General features: G+C 39.9%; 1 protein-coding gene across 2 annotated transcripts in view; it reads right to left on the bottom strand.

The window, feature by feature from the left end:
* Positions 1-20,136, bottom strand: part of SEC22A (SEC22 homolog A, vesicle trafficking protein) — an 89,221-nt gene extending 69,085 nt beyond the window's left edge. Inside the window, exons 1-3 of one of the 2 annotated variants that reach the window (XM_060418607.1) lie at positions 20,108-20,136; positions 18,050-18,144; positions 1,888-2,088 (exon numbers count right to left, since the gene is read on the bottom strand). In XM_060418607.1, the coding sequence (XP_060274590.1) occupies positions 1,888-2,088; positions 18,050-18,054 (206 nt within the window). In that variant the 5' untranslated portion in view covers positions 18,055-18,144; positions 20,108-20,136. The remainder of the gene's footprint in view (positions 1-1,887; positions 2,089-18,049; positions 18,145-20,107) is intronic. The other variant, XM_027956447.3, reaches the window with a different exon arrangement.
* Between the last annotated feature and the right edge of the window lie 2,109 nt (positions 20,137-22,245).

The raw sequence follows: 22,245 nt of genomic DNA, 5'->3' as shown, positions 1-22,245 counted from the left end.
TCTGTCTCTCTTTATGTACATCGGGTTTCAGTAACATGAGAAGCAATGTTTTTATTCAATGGAACCTGTGAATCCCATAAATGACCCATTATCCCCCTTTGTTTTGGCCCCAAGGAAGTTCAGAACAATGTTTGTAGCCTTTTTCTAAAAAAATTAATGGACTATGCAGTTTGCATCTCTAGAAGGATATGGTACTTCAGTTTATTACTCTATCTTTATTTTTTCTGTCATATGTTTCTCTTACCTGTACTCTTGAATTTTTTTAATTGCCTCACATCCTTTGTGGAATAACATGGGTGCAAATAAATAATACAAAATCTAGAATTCACAACAATTAAACAGCATTGAGCACTGGAAGAATGCTAAAATTTCACCACATTCTACTCTCCTTTTAAGCCAATAAGGTAGAGGAACAAAAAACATTTGCAAACAACCGTTTGGTTTTTTAGAGTCCAGGATATCTGCCAGAATTAATACATATTCAAACCAATCTGTCTTGGCACTACACAACAACTGGAACTCGGGATGATAAACCCAGGGCACTAAAAGAACCTATGAAATATTTTAAGGTTTCAGGCTTTTTCTTCAAAATACAGAAGTAGACTAAGATATCATTTTAGATATATTTTAACCACCATGACCACCACCACATTTTCTAGCTAAAACTCCCAGAAAGACCAAGTAAAGACAATGCTCATTATCCCAGGTAATCCAAGTAAATATAGACCTTCTTTAAGGTTCTCTTCTGGGCTTCTCTGAAACTCATTGGGCATGTCTACCCTCACAGTTTCAGTTTCTATGTAAATAACTCAAAAATCTCTCTACCACTTCAACTGAACGCCTTGTTATAACCTCAAGTAAAATGATGAAAATGGAGCTTCACTGTCTCCCTCTTCCTCACCACATAAGCAACCCTTTTCAAAGATCTCATTCTGTCCTATTCCAATTCCAAGTCAACTTCGTCCCTTTCTTCTCTTCATCTCTGATATTCTATCTTATCAGGCTTAACCATTTCTTCTTCTGAAGTATCTTTCTTGTTGGCATTTTCTTTATCATTTGCACTTTTATGTTACGAGTTCAGGCCCTAATTACAAGTTGACTTCTCTCCTCTACTCAGACTTTCCATTTCACCCTATATTTTACTGTCTCAGCATTGTTTTTTATAAAGCTATTTTCCTCAAACCTGCAATAACAGTTTCCTAAACTTATTACATCATCAAAGTGACATCCCTCGACCTGAACTTTCAGGGAGATGTAGGACATGGCCCCACACTAATTATCTCACATTTCCCATAATTATCCCTACATCACCATTCACTACTCCAGGCCAGGTTAATGCAGCTACCACACTTTGATCTTCAGCCACAGCATTCATAAGACTGTTGTCTTTCATGTCTTCTAGATCTCTGTTCAAATGTCACCCTCTCAGAGAGGCCCCTGACCACCAAAAGTCACTATCCCACTGCTCATTATTTATTGGGCACTATGTCAATAAATAATAATGATGAGCACTATCTCCTCTCACTAGGATATAAATCTTGTAAGTTCTTTGAGGGCAGCTATCAGGTATGATTTTTTATATTTCCCATGAAAGTTTTCCTGGACATGTAAGAACACCAATAAATACCTAATGATCAGTTTACAAGACAGAATATCTGCAATCTGTAAAAATATAAAATTTTCTAAAGCCAGACATAAACACAGAGAAACTACAAAAAGGGTAATGACATAACAAATATTATTTAGTATAAGTTCAGAATCACATAATTTTTGACTTGAAAAGTTTTCCTAAGCTAATCAACACTAATTTCTATTTCAACAACTAAAATTTCATTAAAATGACAACCACTAAGCGAATGATTCTAAGGGAGCAAGCTGAAGTCTTACTTAATATTATAACGTCCAGTTTTCAGTGCACATCTATCAGGAAGCTGAGCCAGTTTTCTCGAGAGCATTTTAAAATACTTTCTGCACTCCTGCATGCCTGTGCCTTGTTCATAGTCAGTAGAAGCAGAAAGTGGCAGTCCATCTCTGACACGAATGACTGAGGCAGATAAAATCATAGACATTTCCACCAGCAGAGAAGACCTGAAACAAAATTAACAATTTGAGTTAGGTAAGCAATTAAATCCAAGGCTGATAAAACAGTGCAAAAATGTGCAACTCACTAATAATCAAAGACTTACTAATTAAAGTAATGACATATCATACTTTCCCTCACAAATTAGCTGTTAAAAAAAACCACTTGCTTCCTTCTGGCATTTCTATAAGTATACATGGAAATAAATATTGGAATAAACAGCATGTCAAAACAATTTGGTGATGCTCAACAAGAGTTTAAAAAAAATATGCCCTTTGACCACTATATATATATATATATCCTTATCCTAAAGAAGATAATCAGAATTAGAAAAAAAATTTTAAACGGAAAGACATTTTTCTCATAGAAAGAGCTGAAAACCTAAACATTCAACAACAGGGGGATGGTTAAACAAATTATTGGTACACCCCATGATGGAATATAATGCAAGTAAAAGTTATGTTTGTTAAGAACAGTTTAATGATATGGTAAAATGTTTATATGTTAGGTATTTGAAAAGCAGGATCAAAACTGTATATGTTGTTTTCCATAAAGACACAGAGAAGGAAGAAGGGAGGGATAAATGGTGAAACAGATACTGGAAGGAAACATGACAAAATCAGAATGCTCATTTCCAAGAAACAGTATTATAGGTGACAGTTATTTTACAATTTCCTAAGTCTCTGCAATATTCCACAATGGGAACATATTATTTTCATAATCAGACAAATGTTTTATTTAAAATAAGTCTTAAAGCTAAAGGAATACTAATCAATACTGTTCTCAATCTTTTTGCCAGAAAGCAAATCATAATGCATGGATGTGAGAGTAATGTATGGATGTGAGAATGGACTATAAAGAAAGAAAGCTGTGCACTAAAGAATTGATGCTTTTGAACTGTGGTATTGGAGAAGACTCTTGAGAGTCCCTTGGACTGCAACGAGAGCCAACCAGTCCATCCTAAAGGTAATCAGTCCTAAATAGTCTATTAGAAGGATTGATGCTGAAGCTGAAACTCCAATACTTTCACCAGCTGATGCGAAGAACTGACTCACTGGATAAAACCCTGATGCTGGGAAAGACTGAAGGTGGGAGGAGAAGGGGACGACAGAGGATGAGATGGATGGATGGCATCATCAACTCAATGGACATGAGTCTGAGTAAACTCCGGGAGTTGGTGACGGACAGGGAGGCCTGGTGTGCTGCAGTCCATGGGGTCGAAAAGAGTCGGACACGACTGAGCAACTGAACTGACTAAATCATAATGACCTGTTTTATTATATTCTAATCATGCTTTATAAAAATAAATAAAAGACCATAGGTTTTTGCAGGTCTGAAAGAAATCAGGTAAACAGTCAAATTTTTATAAAATACACACATATACAGTGGTTCTCAAATTTTAGCCTGTATCAAAACCACTGGAATTTTTATTAGAAATGCAGATTTCTGGGTCCATCCCTCAAAAAATTCTGATCCATCGACTATGGGGTGGAGCTTGAGCATTTTCCATTTTAAGCAAATTCCCCAAGTAATTACTATACTTATCTAAGGACCATACTTTGAAAAAAACTGAATTACAACATGTTCAGTTCAGTTCAGTTCAGTCACTCAGTCATGTCTGACTCTTTGCAACCCCATGAATCACAGCATACCAGGCCTCCCTGTCCATCACCAACTCCCTGAGTTCACTCAGACTCACGTCCATTGAGTCAGTGATGCCATCCAGCCATCGCATCCTCTGTCATCCCCTTCTCCTCCTGCCCCCAATCCCTCCCAGCATCAGAGTCTTTTCCAATGAGTCAACTCTTCACGTGAGGTGGTCAAAGTACTGGAGTTTCAGCTTTAGTATCATTCCTTCCAAAGAAATCCCAGGGTTGATCTCCTTCAGAACGGCCTGGTTGGATATCCTTGCAGTCCAAGGGACTCTCAAGAGTCTTCTCCAACACCACAGTTCAAAAGCATCAATTCTTCGGTGCTCAGCCTTCTTCACAGTCCAACTCTCACATCCATACATGACCATTGGAAAAAACCATAGCCTTGACTAGACGGACCTTTGCTGGCAAAGTAATGTCACTGCTTTTGAATATGCTATCTAGGTTGGTCATAACTTTCCTTCCAAGGAGTAAGCGTCTTTTAATTTCATGGCTGCAGTCACCATCTGCAGTGATTTGGGAGCCCCCCAAAATAAAATCTGACACTGTTTCCACTGTTTCCCCGTCTATTTGCCATGAAGTGATGGGACCAGAGGCCATGATCTTAGTTTTCTGAATGCTGAGTTTTAAGCCAACTTTTTCACTCTCCTCTTTCACTTTCATCAAGAGGCTTTTTAGTTCCTCTTCACTTTCTGCCATATGGGTGGTGTCATCTGCATATCTGAGGTTATTGATATTTCTCCTGGCAATCTTGATTCCAGCTTGTCCTTCTTCCAGCCCAGTGTTTCTCATGATGTACTCTGCATATAAGTTAAATAAGCAGGGTGACAATATACAGCCTTGATGTACTCCTTTTCCTATTTGGAACCAGTCTGTTAGCAGTCTATATTTAAGTGATAACTCTTTCCTGCCAGGCCATAGAGCATAATGCCACTAAATACGTCTCCTTCACCAGCAGCAGTAAAATTGAAAAATTTGGTAACAATGTCATAGGCTTTTTTCAAGATAATACTCAGAGACTAAATTAATCCTTACCTAATCAGCTTAGTTAGTTCAATATTATCTCACTCCAAAAATGAAAAACTGAGTTAGTAATATATCAAACAATGACAAAGAAAATCAGTTGGTACCAAGTTTGGAAACCAGGGGCCCCTAATTTTTGTCGCTGTGTCAAGTCGAAATCTGAGTGCCCAATCATGATGATAACTGATAACACAACTTAACCCAAATAATAAAGCTAATGCATTAAATTTACTTCCCCCTTTACCTCTATTCATGAGGGAATGAGAAGAAAAGCTAGGTATTAATATGTCATTATCCTTTAATATTTTCCGTCTCCATTTATTTGAAAGGAAAAAAAAAAAAAACCCAGCAGGAATTAAATTAGTCTTTACCATAATGGAATCTTCAAACAAAAGTTCCAACGTGACATATCCAAATCATTTTTTTTCTTCCTACTGAACCAGCTCCTTTTCCTTCTGAAGGCAGTAGCAAAAGAAAGCTGGGATCAAGGGATAATGTCTATACTATAAATCTCTTTTAAAAGTTGTTACATTTATTAAACCACAATTGTAATATTTAGCCTAAGTGTAAGAAATTAGGAAGATGGCTTACTTTATACCCTTATAATTTATGATTTAAACAGAAAATTTCATCTTCCAGAAGTATACTGAAACACAATGACCACTCTAGGACTTAACATGAGGGCAAGATTGTGACTTACAGTTTCCAAACATCCATATTCTTAGTACTGTTTAAAAGAAACTGCATTCTTTATGTTTCATCTTTCTAGGATCTCAACAGAAATATTAGGAATAAGCTTTACTATACAATGCCAACTTTCACATAACCTTCAAACCTACTCTTTTCTTTTTATATGACTTAAGACAGAAATGTATGATTCATACTTCCTAAAAGAATACCAACCTAGTTAAGTTCCATTCATTTAATGAACATTTATTATTTATGCCAGGGGCTATGTTAGACATTAGGAATAGATAGTTCCTACCACGGAGAAGCATCAATCCAGAATTAAATTCAGATGGAAAGAGCAAACATAACAAAAGCATATTGCCAACTGCTTTACTAACTGGAAAACTACCGTTACACAAACTTGCCTTTCAGATATTCCTAATATACAGTTTTAGGCTTGTAAGCAAAAGCACAACAGCAGTGACATTCCCTTTCTAACTTCTTGAAAGGCTTTCAGAGAGGCTTCAATAGACCCACTGATAAGATTTCTCTGAGGAGAAAAAATTAAACCTCTTCGTTTCAGAGTCATTTAACCTAGCATTCAAACCAGCGAACTAACAAAAGAAATTGGGATGACAGTTAGTGAACAATACGAGGCTTGACTAATTTATAGAGACTTTAGTCACCTTCAGTTCAGTTCAGTCATGTCCAACTCTTTGGATTAGCAATCTTTCCGTTATTTACTCAATACATACACCCCACCTTTTTTATTTTTACCTTGAATTCTTAATACAGTTCCTTAAACATACACACACTCCAATCTTAATCTGGACTGTGGCAGTAGAAAAAGGAATCTGTTGACATTAAGGCCAAGCTCGGGTTCAGTTCAGTCAGTTCAGTCGCTCAGTCGTGTCTGACTTTTTGCAACCCCATGAATTGCAGCACACCAGGCCTCCCTGTCCATCACCAACTCCTGGAGATCACTCAGACTCATGTCCACCAAGTCAGTGATGCCATCCAGCCATCTCATCCTCTGTCATCCCCTTCTCCTCCTGCCCCCAATCCCTCCCAGCATCAGAGTCCTTTCCAATGAGTCAACTCTTCGCATGAGGTGGCCAAAGTATTGGAGTTTCAGCTTTAGCATCAGTCCTTCCAAAGAAATCCCAGGGCTGATCTCCTTCAAATTGGACTGCTTGGATATCCTTGCAGTCCAAGGGACTCTCAAGAGTCTTCTCCAACACCACAGTTCAAAAGCATCAATTCTTCAGCGCTCAGCTTTCATCACAGTGCAACTCTCACATCCATACATGACCACTGGAAAAACCATAGCCTTGACTAGACGGACCTTTGTAATGTCTCTGCTTTTCATATGTTACCTAGGTTGGTCATAACTTTCCCTCCAAGGAGTAAGCATCTTTTAATTTCATGGCTGCAATCACCATCTACAGTGATTTTGGAGCCCAGAAAAATAAAGTCTGACACTGTTTCCACTGTTTCCCCATCTATTTGCCATGAAGTGATGAGACCAGATGCCATGATCTTAGTTTTCTGAATGTTGCGCTTTAAGCCAACTTTTTCACTCTCCACTTTCACTTTCATCAAGAGGCTTTTTAGTTCCTCTTCACTTTCTGCCATAAGGGTGGTGTCTATCTGAGGTGCATATCTGAGGTTATTGAGATTTCTCCCAGCAATCTTGATTCCAGCTTGTGCTTCTTCCAGCCCAGCATTTCTCATGAGGTACTCTGCATATAAGTTAAATAAGCAGGGTGACAATATACAGCCTTGATGTACTCCTTTTCCTGTTTGGAACCAGTCTGTTGTTCCGTGTCCAATTTTAACTGCTGCTTCCTGACCTGCATATAGGTTTCTCAAGAGGCAGGTTAGGTGGTCTGATATTCCCATCTCTTTCAGAATTTTCCACAGTTTATTGTGATCCACACAGTCATAGGCTTTGGCGTAGTCAATAAAACAGAAATAGATGTTTTTCTGGAACTCTCTTGCTTTTTCCATGATCCAGCAGTTGTTGGCAATTTGATCTCTGGCTCCTCTACCTTTTCTAAAACCAGCTTGAACATCTGGAAGTTCATGGTTCACGTATTGCTGAAGTCTGGCTTGGAGAATGTTGAGCATCACTTTACTAGCGTGTGAGATGAGTGCAACTGGGCAGTAGTTTGAGCATTCTTTGGTATTGCCTTTCTTTGGGATTAGAATGAAAACTGACCCTTTCCATTCCTGTGGCCACTGCTGAGTTTTCCAAGTTTGCTGGCATATTGAGTGCAGCACTTTCATAGCATCATCTTTCAGGATTTGAAATAGCTCAACTGGAATGCCATCATCTCCACTAGCTTTGTTCATAGTGATGCTTTCTAAGGCACACTTGACTGCACATTCCAGGATGTCTGGCTCTAGGTGAGTGATCACACCATCGTGATTATCTGGGTCATGAAGATCTTTTTTGTACAGTTCTTCTATATATTCTGCCACCTCTTCTTAATATCTTCTGCTTCTGTTAGGTCCATACCATTTCTGTCCTTTATCGAGCCCATGTTTTCATGAATTGCTGGAATGGGTGACTTTAACTCAGATGAACATTATATCTACTACTACAGGCAAGAATCCCTTAGAAGAAATGGAGTAGCCATCATGGTCAACAAAAGAGTCCGAAATGCAGTACTTGGACGCAGTCTCAAAAACGACAGAATGATCTTTGTTCATTTCCAAGGCAAACCATTCAATATCACAGTAATCCAAGTCTATGCCCAAACTAATAACGCTGAAGAAGTTGAAATTGAATGGTTCTATGAAGACCTACAAGACCTTTTAGAACTAACACCCAAAAAAGATATCCTTTTCATTATAGGGGACTGGAATGCAAAAGTAGGAAGTCAAGAAATACCTGGAGTAACAGACAAATTTGGCCTTGGAATACGGAATGAAGCAGGGCGAAGGCTAATAGAGTTTTGCCAAGAAAATGCACTGGTCATAGCAAATACCCTCTTCCAAAAACACAAGAGAAGACTCTACACACGGACATCACCAGATGGTCAACACCGAAATCAGACTGATTATATTCTTTGCAGCCAAAGATGGAGAAGCTCTATACAGTCAACAAAAAACAAGACCAGGAGCTGACTGTGGCTCAGATCATGAACTCCTTATTGCCAAGTTCAGACTTAAACTGAAGTAGGGAAAACCACTAGACCATTCAGGTATGACCTAAATCAAATCCCTTATGATTACACAGTGGAAGTGAGAAATAGATTTAAGGGACTAGATCTGATAGATAGAGTGCCTGATGAAGTATGGATGGAGGTTCGTGACATCGTACAGGAGACAGGGATCAGGACCATCCCCATGGAAAAGAAATGCAAAAAGCAAAATGACTGTCTGAGGAGGCCTTACAAATAGCTGTGAAAAGAAGAGAAGTGAAAAGCAAAGGAGAAAAGGAAAGATATAAGCATCTGAATGCAGAGTTCCAAAGAATAGCAAGAAGAGATAAAGGCTTCCTCAGCAATCAATGCAAAGAAATAGAGGAAAACAACAGCATGGGAAAGACTAGAGATCTCTTCAAGAAAATTAGAGATACCAAGGGAACATTTCATGCAAAGATGGGCTCGATAAAGGACAGAAATGGTATGGACCTAACAGAAGTTCAGGTTAGGATACCCTTAAAGTCTAGGCAGGGTAGTGGCTGGAGAAAACATGGAAAAGCTAGTGGGAACTGAGAAAAGGGAGAGGTTAAGACACTTGCATGGAAAGATTTAACAGCAGTAGTTTTATTGGGGTTATATATACATTTTTAGTACACTGGTCCATTCTCCCTCACCTTTAACAGAAAAAAAAAAAAAAGTAGCATATGCCTTTACACAGCATCAGAAAACTCACAGGAAATCTGAGTGCTGGCTTATATATTCTTTGCCCAATAGTAACTGCTAGAGTAAAAATTTCCACAATACCAAACTCCTATAGCAGTGGTTAGCAAGCAGTCTTTTAGATCCAAGACAACAAGACGCTGGCCTTTCTTCTTCAGAATGTTGTAGGGTAATGACTGTGGTTCCAAGGTTCCAGGAAGGCAATCTCTCAAAAGTAGTAAACAAAACCCAACACGTAAGTACATTTTATATCTACTTTACAGCAAGATGCTTTCAAAATGCCACTTTTAAGGGAAAAATAATAATAATTTCATGACAGGTTAATCACTCTTACTTTTAGTCTGTTATTTCCCAAACTTCCGTCATCCAAGTACCATTTTCAGAAGTCATATTACCATATCTGCATCCCACCTGTACTATTTTTTACCTAATACAGGTCTTTTAATTGATTTACTTTTTGCCCTATGCTTAGCAATAGCATCTATGAAATCAGTTTTGAGGTGTTAGGTTTTCCTTCTAATTTAAATCAAAATATATAAAGAACTTTTGTCTTATCAAACATGTGTGGGAAAATTTTTGCAGAATTTCTTTTATGTTCATCTGCTTATCATTTGAATTATCTTGCCTATCTTAAGTTACCAAAGTTTGGGAAACACTACTTTGGTACATACTGTTTTATTAAAAGTACTAGCTGAAGATCTGTCTCTCTTCTTTTGACTCCCCCACTTCTCCTACCTCCCTCTTCTCTTCTCTATGTAACTCTGTGAACCTCTCTGGGTGTTCCAGGCTGTGGAGAGCACATAGGGAACTGATTACTGGCTAGACTGCTCTTTCCCTTCTGATTCCCCCTCTTCTCCTCCTGGTCACCTGTATCTCCCTCCTCCCTCTTCTCTTCTCCATGTAATTCTGCAAACCCCTCTGGGTGTCCCTCACTGTGGAGAATCTTTTCTCCATTAACCTAGATGTTTTACCATCAGTGCAATATGGATGGAGAAGTCTTGAGGCTACTGTAAGAATAAGACTGAAAAACCAGAGGCTGAAGGCTTAAATCCAAAACTTGAAAACACCAGAAAACTCCTGACTCCAGGGAATATTAATCAACAAGAGCTCATCCAAAAGCCTCCATACCTACACTGAAACCAAGCTTCACCCAAGAGCCAACAAGTTTCAGAGCAAGGCATACCATGCAAATTCTCCAGCAACGCAGGAACATAGCTCTGAGCATTAATATACAGGCTGCCCAAGTCACACCAAACCCATACACACCTCAGAACTCACTACTGGACACTTCATTGCACTCCAGAGAGAAGAAATCCAGCTCCACTCACCAGAACACTGACCCAAGCTTCCTTAATCAGGAAACTTTGACAAGCCACTCGTCCAACCCCACCCACAGGGAGGAACCACAAACTTCCAGCATAGAGAAAGGCCACCCCAAACACAGCAATCTAAACAAAATGAAAAGGCAGAGAAATATCTAGCAGGTAAAGGAACATGATAAATGCCCACCAAACCAAACAAAAGAGGAGGAGATAGGGAGTCTACCTGAAAAGAATTCAGAATAATGATAGTAAAAATGATCCAAAATCGTGAAAACAAAATGGAGTTACAGACAAATAGCCTGGAGACAAGGATTCAGACGATGCAAGAAATGTTTAACAAGGACCTAGAAGAAATAAAAAAGGGTCAGTCAATAATGCATAATGCAATAACTGAGATCAAAAACACTCTGGAGGGAACCAACAGTAGAATAACTGAGGCAGAAGATAGGATAAGTGAGGTGGAAGATAGAATGGTAGAAATAAATGAAGCAGAGAGGAAAAAAGAATTTTTAAAAATAAGGACAACCTCAGAGACCTCTGGGACAATGTCAAATGCCCCAACATTTGAACTATAGGCGTCCCAGAAGAAGACAAAAAGAAAGGCCATGAGAAAATAGTTGAGGAGATAATAGTTGAAAACTTCCCTAAAATGGGGAAGGAAATAGCCACCCAAGTCCAAGAAACCCAGAGAGTCCCAAACAGGATAAACCCAAGGTGAAACACCCCAAGACACATATTAATCAAATTAACAAAGATCAAACACAAAGAACAAATATTAAAAGCAGCAAGGGAAAAACAACAAATAACACACAAGGGGATTCCCATAAGGATAACAGCTGATCTTTCAATAGAAACTCTTCAGGCCAGGAGGGAATGGCAGAACATACTTAAAGTGATGAAAGAAAATAACCTACAGCCCAGATTACTGTACCCAGCAAGGATCTCATTCAAATATGAAGGAAAAATCAAAAGTTTTACAGACAACCAAAAGCTGAGAGAATTCAGCACCGCCAAACAAGCTCTTCAACAAATGCTAAAGGATCTTCTCTAGACAGGAAACACAGAAAAAGTTTATAAACTCAAACCCAAAGCAACAAAGTAAATGACAACAGGATCATACTTATCAATAATTACCTTAAATCTAAATGGGTTGAATGCCCCAACCAAAAGACAAAGACTGGCTGAATGGATACAAAAACAAGACCCCTATGTATGCTGTCTACAAGAGACCCACCTCAAAACAAGGGACACATACAGACTGAAAGTGAAGGGCTGGAAAAGATATTTCACACAAATGGAGACCAAAAGAAAGTAGGAGTAGCAATACTCATATCAGATAAAATAGACTTTGAAATGAAGGCCATGAAAAGAGACAAAGGACATTACATAATAATCAAAGGGTCAATCCAAGAAGAAGATATAACAAGTATAAATATATATGCACCCAACATAGGAGCACCGCAGTATGTAAGGAAAATGCTAACAAGTATGAAAGGGGAAATTAACAGTAACACAATAATAGTAGGAGACTTTAATACCCCACTCACACCTATGGAAAGATCAACTAAACAGAAAATTAGCAAGGAAACACAAACTTTAAATGATACAATGAACCAGTTAGACCTAATTGATATCTATAGGACACTTCACCCCAAATCAATGAATTTCACCTTTTTCTCAAGTGCACATGAAACCTTCTCCAGGACAGATCACATCCTGGGCCATAAATCTAGCCTTGGTAAATTCAAAAAATTGAAATGATTCCAGGTATCTTTTCTGATCACAATACAATAAGATTACATGTCAACTACAGGAAAAAAAAACTATTAAAAATACAAAATGGAGGCTAAACAGCATGCTTCTGAAAAACCAACAAATCACAGAAGAAATGAAAATATGCATAGAAACAAATGAAAATGAAAACACAACAACCCAAAACCTATGGAACTCAGTAAAAGCAGTGCTAAGGGGAAGGTTCATAGCAATACAAGCTTGCCTCAAGAAACAAGAGAAAAGTCAAATAAATAACCTAACTCTATCCGGTAGTCATACATGGAGGTGAGAGTTGGACTATAAAGAAAGCTGAGCACCAAAGAACTTATGTTTTTGAACTGTGGTGTTAGAGAAGACTCTTGAGAGTCCCTTGGACTGCAAGGAGATCCAACCAGTCCATCCTAAAGGAGATCAGTCTTGGGTGTTCATTGGAAGGACTGATGTTCAAGCTGAAACTCCAATACTTTGGCCATCTGATGTGAACAGCTGACTCATTTGAAAAGGCCCTGATGCTGGGAAAGATTGAAGGTGGGAGGAGGAGGGGACGACAGAGGATGAGATGGTTGGATGGCTTCACTGGCTCAATGGACATGAGTCTGAGTAAACTCCAGGAGCTAGTGACGGACAGGGAGGCCTGGTGTGCTGCAATTCATGGGGTCGCAAAGAGTAGGACATGACTGAGCTGAACTGAACACCTAAAGCAACTAGAAAAGGAAGAAATGAAGAACCCCTGAGTTAGTAAAAGGAAAGAAGCCATAACAACTAGGGCAGAAATAAATGAAAAAGAAACAAAGGAGACCATAGCAAAAATCAACAAAGCTAAAAGCTAGTTCTTTGAGAGGATAAATAAAATAGACAAACCATTAGCCAGATTCATTAAAAAAAAAAAAGGAGAATAATCAAATCAACATAATTAGAAATGAAAATAGAGAAATCACGACAGATAACACAGAAATACAAAGGATCATAAGAGACTGCTATCAGCAACTATACACCAATAAAATGGACAACTTGGAAGAAATGGACAAATTCTTAGAAAAGTACAACTTTCCAAACTGAACCCGGAAGAAATAGAAAATTCTAAACAGGCCCATCACAAGCATGGAAATCAAAAGCATAATCAGAAATCTTCCAGCAAACAAAAGCCCAGGACCAGACAGCTTCACAGCTGAATTCTAACAAAAATTTAAAGAAGAGCTAACATCTATCCTAGTCAAACTCTTCCAGAAAACTGCAGAGGAAGGTAAACTTCCAAACTCATTCTATGAGGCCACCATCACCCTAATACCAAAACCAGACAAAGAATGCCACAAAAAAAGAAAACTACAGGCCAATATCACTGATGAACATAGATGCAAAAATCCTTAACAAAATTCTATCAGAATCTAACAACATATTAAAAAGATCATACATCATGACCAAGTAGGCTTTATCCCAGGGATGCAAGGATTCTTTAATATCCACAAATCAATCAATGTGATAACCACATTAACAAACTGAAAGATAAAAACCATATGAATATCTCAATAGATGCAGAGAAAGCCTTTGACAAAATTCAACCTACATTTATGATAAAAACCCTCCAGAAAGCAGAAATAGAAGGAACATACCTCAATATAATAAAAGCCATATATGACAAACCCACAGCAAACATTATCCTCAATGGTGAAAAATTGAAAGCATTTCCCCTAAAGTCAGGAACAAGACAAGGGTGCCCACTCTCACCACTACTATTCAACACAGTTTGGGAAGTTTTAGCCACAACAATCAGAGACGAAAATGAAATAAAAGGAATCCAGATTGGAAAAGAAAAAGACAGACTCTCACTGTTTGCAGATGACATGATCCTCTACATAGAAAACCCTAAAGACTCCATCAGAAAATTACTAGAGCTAATCAATGACTAGAGTAAAATTTCAAGATATAAAATTAACACATAGAAATCCCTTGCATTCCTATACACTAACAATGAGAAAATAGAAAGAGGAATTAAGGAAACAGTTCCATTCACCATTGCAACGAAAAGAATAAAATACTTAGGAATAAATCTACCTAAAGAAACAAAAGACCTATGTATAGAAAACTATAAACACTGATGAAAGAAATCAAAGGTGACACAAATAGATGGAGAAATATACCATGTTCATGGATCAGAAGAATCAATATAGTGAAAATGAGTATACTATCCAAAGGAATCTATAGATGCAATACAATACCTATCAAGCTACCAACGGTATTTTTCAGAGAACTAGAACAAATAATTTTACAATTTGTATGGAAATACAAAAAACCTCGAATAGCCAAAGCAATCTTGAGAAAGAAGAATGGATCTGAAGGAATCAACCTGCCTGACTTCAGACTATACTACAGTCATCAAGACAGTATGGTACTGGCACAAAGACAGAAATATAGATCAATGGAACAAAATAGAAAGCCCAGAGATAAATCCACACACCTACGGACACCTTATCTTTGACAAAGGAGGCAAGAATATACAATGGAGAAAAGACAATCTCTTTAACAAGTGGTGCTGGGAAAACTGGTTAACCACTTGTAAAAGAGTGAAACTAGAACATTTTCTAACACCATACACAAAAATAAACTCAAAATGGATTAAAGAGCTAAACGTAAGACCAGAAACTATAAAACTTCTAGAGGAAAATATTCAAGAATATACAATGCAGAAAAGACAATCTCTTTAACAAGTGGTGCTGAGCACAAGCTGGAATCCAGATTGCCAGGAGAAATATCAATAATCTCAGATTTGCAGATGACACCACCCTTATGACAGAAAGTGAAGAACTAAAGAGCCTTTTGAGGAGAGTGAAAAAGTTGGCTTAAAGCTCAACATTCAGAAAACTAAGATCATGGCATCTGGTCCCATCACTTCATGGCAAATAGATGGGGAAATAGTGGAAACAGTGTCAGACTTTATTTTTGAGGGCTCCAAAATCACTGTAGATGGTGATTGCAGCCATGAAATTAAAAGATGCTTGCTCCTTGGAAGGAAAGTTATGACCAACCTAGACAGAATATTAAAATGCAGAGACATTACTTTGTCAACAAAGGTCCATCCAGGCAAAGCAATGGTTTCTCCAGTAGTCATGTATGGATGTGAGAGTTGGACTATAAGGAAAGCTGAGCACCAAAGAATTGATGCTTTTGAACTGTGGTGTTGGAGAAGACTCTTGAGAGTCCCTTGGACTGCAAGGAGATCCAACCAGTCCATCAGTCCTGGTGTTCACTGGAAGGACTGATATTGAAGCTGAAACTCCAATACTTTGGCCACCTGATGTGAACAGCTGACTCATTTGAAAAGAACCTGATTCTGGGAAAGATTGAGGGCAGGAGGAGAAGGGGACGACAGAGGATGAGATGGTTGGATGGCATCACTGGCTCAATTGACATGGGTTTGGGTAGCCTCCAGGAGTTGGTGATGGAAAGCAAGGCATGGCGTGCTGCGGTACATGGGGTCGCAAAGAGACACGACTGAGTGACTGAACTGAACTGAAGAGGAAAACATAGGCAAAACACTCTCTGACATAAATCACAGCAGGATCCTTTATGACCCACCTCCCAGAGTAATGGAAATAAAAGCAAAAATAAACAAATGTGACCTAATTAAACTTAAAAGTTTTTGCACAAGAAGGAAACTATAAGCAAGGTGAAAAGACAGCCTTAAGAATGAGAGAAAATAATAGCAAATGAACCAACTGACAAAGAATTAATCTCAAAAATATACAAGCAGCTCCTGCAGCTCAATTCCAGAAAAATAAATGACCCAATCAAAAAATGGGCCAAAAAACTAAACAGACATTTCTCCAAAGAAGACATACAGATGGCTAACAAATACATGAAAAGATGCTCAATATCACTCATTATCAGAAAAGTGCAAATCAAAACCACAATGAGGTACCATCTCACACCAGTCAGAATGGCTACTATCCAAAAGTCTACAAGCAACAAATGCTGGAGAGGGTAAGAAGAAAAGGGAACCCTCTTACACTGTTGGTGGGAATGCAAACTAGTACAGCCACTATGGAGAACAGTGTGGAGATTCCTTTAAAAACTGGAAACAGAACTGCCATACGACCAAGTAATCCCACTGCTGGGCATACACACCAAGGAAACCAGAATTGAAAGAGACACGTGTACCCCAATGTTCATTGCAGCACTGTTTACAATAGCCAGGACGTGGAAGCAACCTAGATGTCCATCATCAGACAAACAGATAAGAAAGCTGTGGTACATATACACAATGGAGTATTATTCAGCCATTAAAAAGAATACATTTGAATCAGTTCTAATGAGGTGGATGCAACTAGAGCGTATCATACAGAGTGAAGTAAGTCAGAAAGAAAATCACCAATATAGTATACTATTGCATATATATGGAATTTAGAAAGATGGTAACGATGACCCTATATGTGAGACAGCAAAAGAGACCCAGATGAACACAGCAAAAGAGAACAGTCTTTTGGACTCTGTGGGAGAAGGCGAGGGTGGGATGATTTGAGAGGGTAGCATTGAAATGTGTATATTATCATATGTGAAGCGGATCACTGGTCCAGGTTCAATGCATGAGAGAGGGTGCTCAGGGCTGGTGCACTGGGATGACCCTAGGGGATGGGATGGGGAAGGAGGTGGGAGGGGGGTTCTGGATGGGGAACACATGTGCACCCGTGGCTGATTCATGTTGATGTCTGGCAAAAACCACTAAAATATTGTAAAGTAATTAGCTTCCAATTAAAATAAATTAATTAATTTTTTAAAAAGTACTAGCTGAGATCTGGGAACTGGGGTGTAGCTTTGGAGAAGGCTATACTAATTGTGATGCACTGGACTGGGGGAAGATTGAGTGAAACGAGAAGGATTTCATGCAGCCATAGGTTAGCAGGAAGGTACTTGGGAGATAGAGCCTGAAAAGAGGTGAAAAGGGTACTAAAAACAACCAGAGTTTATTTTGCAACTTTACCTGTGCCCCGCATCTTATCAACAGCCTTTGGTATTTTTATTATAGGTACTTGTACTGCATAGTATGCATAAGAACTCTGGCTCCAGAGTAGATCATTCACACATCTAGGAAGAAGGCCTTCAACACATACTCAATTGCATCAGTAATTTGTGTAACACCTCACAGTTAACGAAGAGTGAGGGAGGTATAACCTTCATTTTACGGATGAGGAAACTTTCCTCAGTGTCACACTGCTAATATATGGCAGTGCTTAAATCTAAGTCTCTTGTATATCTCTACATCACTGTGCTCCTCCTATAATCAACAAGGGGCAAGAAGCCAGTGATACAGGAATTAGCTATTCATTCTGAAATAACAATTTTTAAAAACAGCTTATATACTATACAGTAAGTATTATAGTTAACAGGGTGTACTATGAAACCAAATTGCCTGGATTCAAAAACTGGCTCTACCGTTTAGTAATTGTGTAAACTTGGGCAAACTGTCTTTTTATGCTCAATACCCTCATCTGTCAATTTTGACTACCAATAGCACCCATCTCATAGGACTGTTTAAAGATACTAATAGTATCTACCACATAATAACATGTAAAGAACCTGAAACATCACCTTGCAGACGGAAAGTGCAATATTAAGCTTTTGTTATTATTGACTGTCCTCTATTTACCACTTTATACACATTACCTCATTTAAGCCTTCCAATACCCTGTGAGGTAGTTATTATCCATTCCATTTTATCTCTGAGGAAATTCAAGCCCAGAAAAGTAATCTATTCAATCCTGAAATGAGCAAGTGACAGAATTAAACTCAAGCATAATTCTAACCACACTCTGAAATGTTGCCTATCAACATATTTAAGCTTCTTACTCAACTACATTGGAGAAGGAAATGACAACCCACTCCAGTGTTCTTGCCTGGAGAATCCCAGGGACGGGGGAGCCTGGTGAGCTGCCGTCTGTGGGGTCACACAGGGTCGGACATGACTGAAGCGACTTAGCAGCAGCAGCAACTCAACTGCATGGACAGGAAGGTCGAAAGTGCCTGTTTGTTAAGACCTAGACTCATTGGAAAAGAGCCTGATGCTGGGAAAGATTGTAGGCGGGAGGAGAAAGGGACAACAGAAGATGAGATGGTTGGATGGCATCACTGACTCAATGGACATGAGTTTGAGCAAGCTCTGGGAGTTGGTGGACAGGGAAGCCTGTGCACTGCAGTCCATGGAGTCGCAAAGAGCTGGACACGTCTAAGCGGCTGAACTGAACTGCAGGCTCCATTAATACACCAGTATAAAATACACTGAAGATTTTTAAGAATCAATTATGTACACACGGGCTTTCCTGGTGCCTCAGATGGTAAATAATCTGTCTGCAATGCAGGAGACCCAAGTTTGATCCTTGGGTGGGGAAGATCCCCTGAAGGAGGAAATGGCAACCCACTCCAGTATTCTTGCCTGGAGAATCCTACGGACAGAAGAGTCTGGTGGGCTACAATCCGTGGGATCACAAAGACTCAGACACGACTACCACTTTATAATCACTTTATACACATACACACACACACAAACACTAAACTAATTACGGTTCTCAGTATAGGCAATGCCCAGATGCCCCTTAAATTAGGGTTGTGTTGTGTGCTTGGTCCCTCAGTCCTGTCTGACTCTTTGCAACTCCATGGACTGTAGCCTGCCAGGCTCTTCTGCCTATGAAATTCTCCAGGCAAGAATACTGGAGTGGGTTGCCATTCCCTTCTCCAGGGGATCTTCCTGACCCAGGGATCAAACCCAGGTCTCCCACATTGCAGGCAGGTTCTTTACCATCTGAGCCACCAGGGAAACCATTATCTTAGCACTTGAACAAACGCCAGTAACCTGCAAAGGGACTCAGAAAGTTTTAAGTGGCTGTTCCACCTGTTAGCTGAGATCCCATCATCTCCCTCCTGGTGGCTGACACCTCACCCCTAGGCTTTGCCTTGGCTGAAGCAAAGCATAGAAGGAACTGATTCTCAAGCTTTCCCACTGCCCCAGGTGGATGACCCAGGAAACTAAACGGGGCGGAGCAAAGCTGCTGTTTTCACTGTCAGAGAGATTAAAGGCAGCTGAGGCTCGGCCTCCTATTCCGGAACCCTCAGCTACCTGTCGAGCCAATTGCTTAGGTCTCCCTTATGCCACATCGTTTCCTAAGTGCCATTAACAGGACCTTCGGTTTCTGTGAGCCAACGCGGGCAAATCTCTGGGTTCAATGCTTGAATTAGCATTGAGGTTGAACTACCTCACAAAAAAACTAAGTAACCCTGCCTAAAAGAAAATAGGAAGTGCCGTGTCAAGCTCTCTGGGCCACCTAAACAGCCTAGGAGGGCCACCGTGTTTCTGACACCTGGGCGCCAGGGAATGCCGCTTAACCGCTGGCACCTCAGAGCGACTGTCCCCCCCTCCTCGGCCCCCTGCCCAAGCTGCCCGATATCCCGGCAGGTCAGCCGAAGGGCAACCGCCGTTCGCGCGGCCCCAGTGATCCCTCAAGTTGAAGGGAACGAAGTCCCAGCAATCCCACCCCTCCAAAGCTCCACGACTCCGAAGACTCCCGCTCCCACGCCACGAACTTAGTTCCCGCCCGGGGTAGGTAGGTCTGTAGTCCCAACGGCGAGAGTCAGGACCGTGGCAGGAGAAAGGGAGAGAGAGGCGAGCAGCAGATCAGGGTTCGGGCGACCCCAAGAAGGGACGAAGGACTGGGAGGGGCCGGGCCGTACCTGTCGAGCCGAGACCCGCCGCTCCGAGTGACGCGCTTCGCAGTGCACTGTGGGGCCGGGGAGTGGCCTCTCGGCGGGGCAGCCTCGCGTGCAACGTGGCTGGCACCCAGCGGGATCAAGCCCCGCCCCCGTTCCATGCTCAGGCCAATCAGGTTCTGGGGGAAGGACACACTTACCCGCCCGCTCCGGAGGAGATTGACAGCTTTTCACGCTTCTACGCCAAGAGAGTGGCAAGTCCTGGATTGACTGATTATACTGTCCCTCGCAAATAAGGCTGATCTCCGGTCTGCCGCCTGTACCTGCAGGTAGTTTGTTTCTTATGCGGCCCTGCAGGAAACACTTATAGAAGGAGCATGAAAGCCCCACTCTGAGTGAACAAGAAAAGGACCTGTCCCATTATTACCACGCCGGGGAAGGCATCCTACCTTGACAAAGAAATGCCAAATGCTGTTCCTGCAGTCCATCCTAGCTTTTGCATCGGTCATGCATTATTAAACAAGTGCTTACTGACTGCATACTATGTGCCAAGCCCAGGGTTAGGCATTGGGTTATAGGAGTGAATATAACTTTCGGTGGATCTAATGTGTGATAGGAGCAAGAGATGTTAAAGCATAAACATTACGTAATTATAAATTGTGATCAATTCTATGAAGAAAAATTAGTGAGTGCAACGATAGATTAATAAGGACTATGGGGAAAGAGTTCTTTGAAGAAGTGCCTTTGAAGCTCCAGGCACATGAAAGAGCCTTTAAGAATGTTGCAGGCATAGAGAATGTTATGTTTGAGATTGTTGGGGCATGAAAGAATTTGATGTGTTCTAGGAACATGTCACTGAAAGGAAGTCAGTGGGGTTGAGGTGTAGGAGCAAAGGAGTCGAAATGAATCAGAGGCCAGACTATGCAGGCTCCTCCTGGCCACATTATAAATTTTAGACTGTATTTTGGAATGTATCTTAAGGTCAATGGGCAGCTAATAGAGTGTTAAGTAGGGTCAGATTTACATATTTATTAATAAACTCTCACTTAGGCTATTTGTGGGGAATAGTTTGAAAGAGGAGAGAAGGGCTTATTGGAAGTCCTGTTTGGAGGCAGTTGCATTAGTCAAGGCCAGAGATGACGGTGGCTTGAGCTAGGGTAATGACACTAGAGACAGAAAGATTTGGGTAATTTTGAAATACTTATTTATAAATTAGAGGTGGAATCCAAAGGATGTAATAAAGAATTGGTTTGCCTAGGATGATAAAGAAAAGCAGAGCATTAAGAATGCCTCCATGACTTACTAGATGAATTAAGAACCCATTTACTGACTCAGGGAACCTAGAAGGAGGAGCAAACGGTCTTGGACATATTAAGCTGGACATGCTTGTATATGGAGATGTCAAACAGATTTGGAGATGTAAGTCTGAAGTCCAGAAGCAATGTCTGGACTAATTATATAAATTTGCTGGTTGTTGGAGTGGGTTAACCAAGCAATTCCACTCCTAGATATATGTGGAACAGAAATGTATTCATTTGTTTACCATAAACATATATAAGAATATACCACATATATAAGAATTCTCATAGGATAAATAAACTTTAGAATATTCACATAGTAGAACAGTATACAGGAAAGAGAATGAACAATCAACAACTACATACAAAACATGGATGAATCTCACAACTGTAAAACTGACTGATAAAAGCCAGACACAGAGACTGTATACTACTTGATTCTACTTATATAACATTCAAACAGAGACAAAAATAATATATGGTAATAGAAGACTGTTGGTTACCCTTAGGTGGCATTAAGGTTTAGAAAGGGCCCCTAGGGGCTTCTGGGGTTCTAGTAATGTTTGATCTGGATGTTAATTACACTAGTGTGTTTGATTAATGAAAACTCATAAGGTTGGGAATTCCATGGCAATCCAGTGGGAACTCTCCCTGCTTCTACTGCAGGGGGCACAGGTTCAAACCCTGATCAAGGAACTAAGATCCTGCATGCTACATGGAGGTGGCAAAAAAAGAAAAGAAAATTTGTCAAATTGCACACTTAAGATACGTAATTTTTAGTATGCATCTTATTATTCAATAGAAATTTTATATTTTTAAAGTGTTATGGTGATTCAGCCATAAATAAGTGACTGGTACCAAACC

This window comes from Ovis aries, chromosome 1 (assembly GCF_016772045.2).
Source record: "Ovis aries strain OAR_USU_Benz2616 breed Rambouillet chromosome 1, ARS-UI_Ramb_v3.0, whole genome shotgun sequence".
In the NCBI taxonomy this organism is placed as follows: domain Eukaryota; kingdom Metazoa; phylum Chordata; class Mammalia; order Artiodactyla; family Bovidae; genus Ovis; species Ovis aries.
This window is presented reverse-complemented; position numbering and strand designations above follow the sequence as displayed.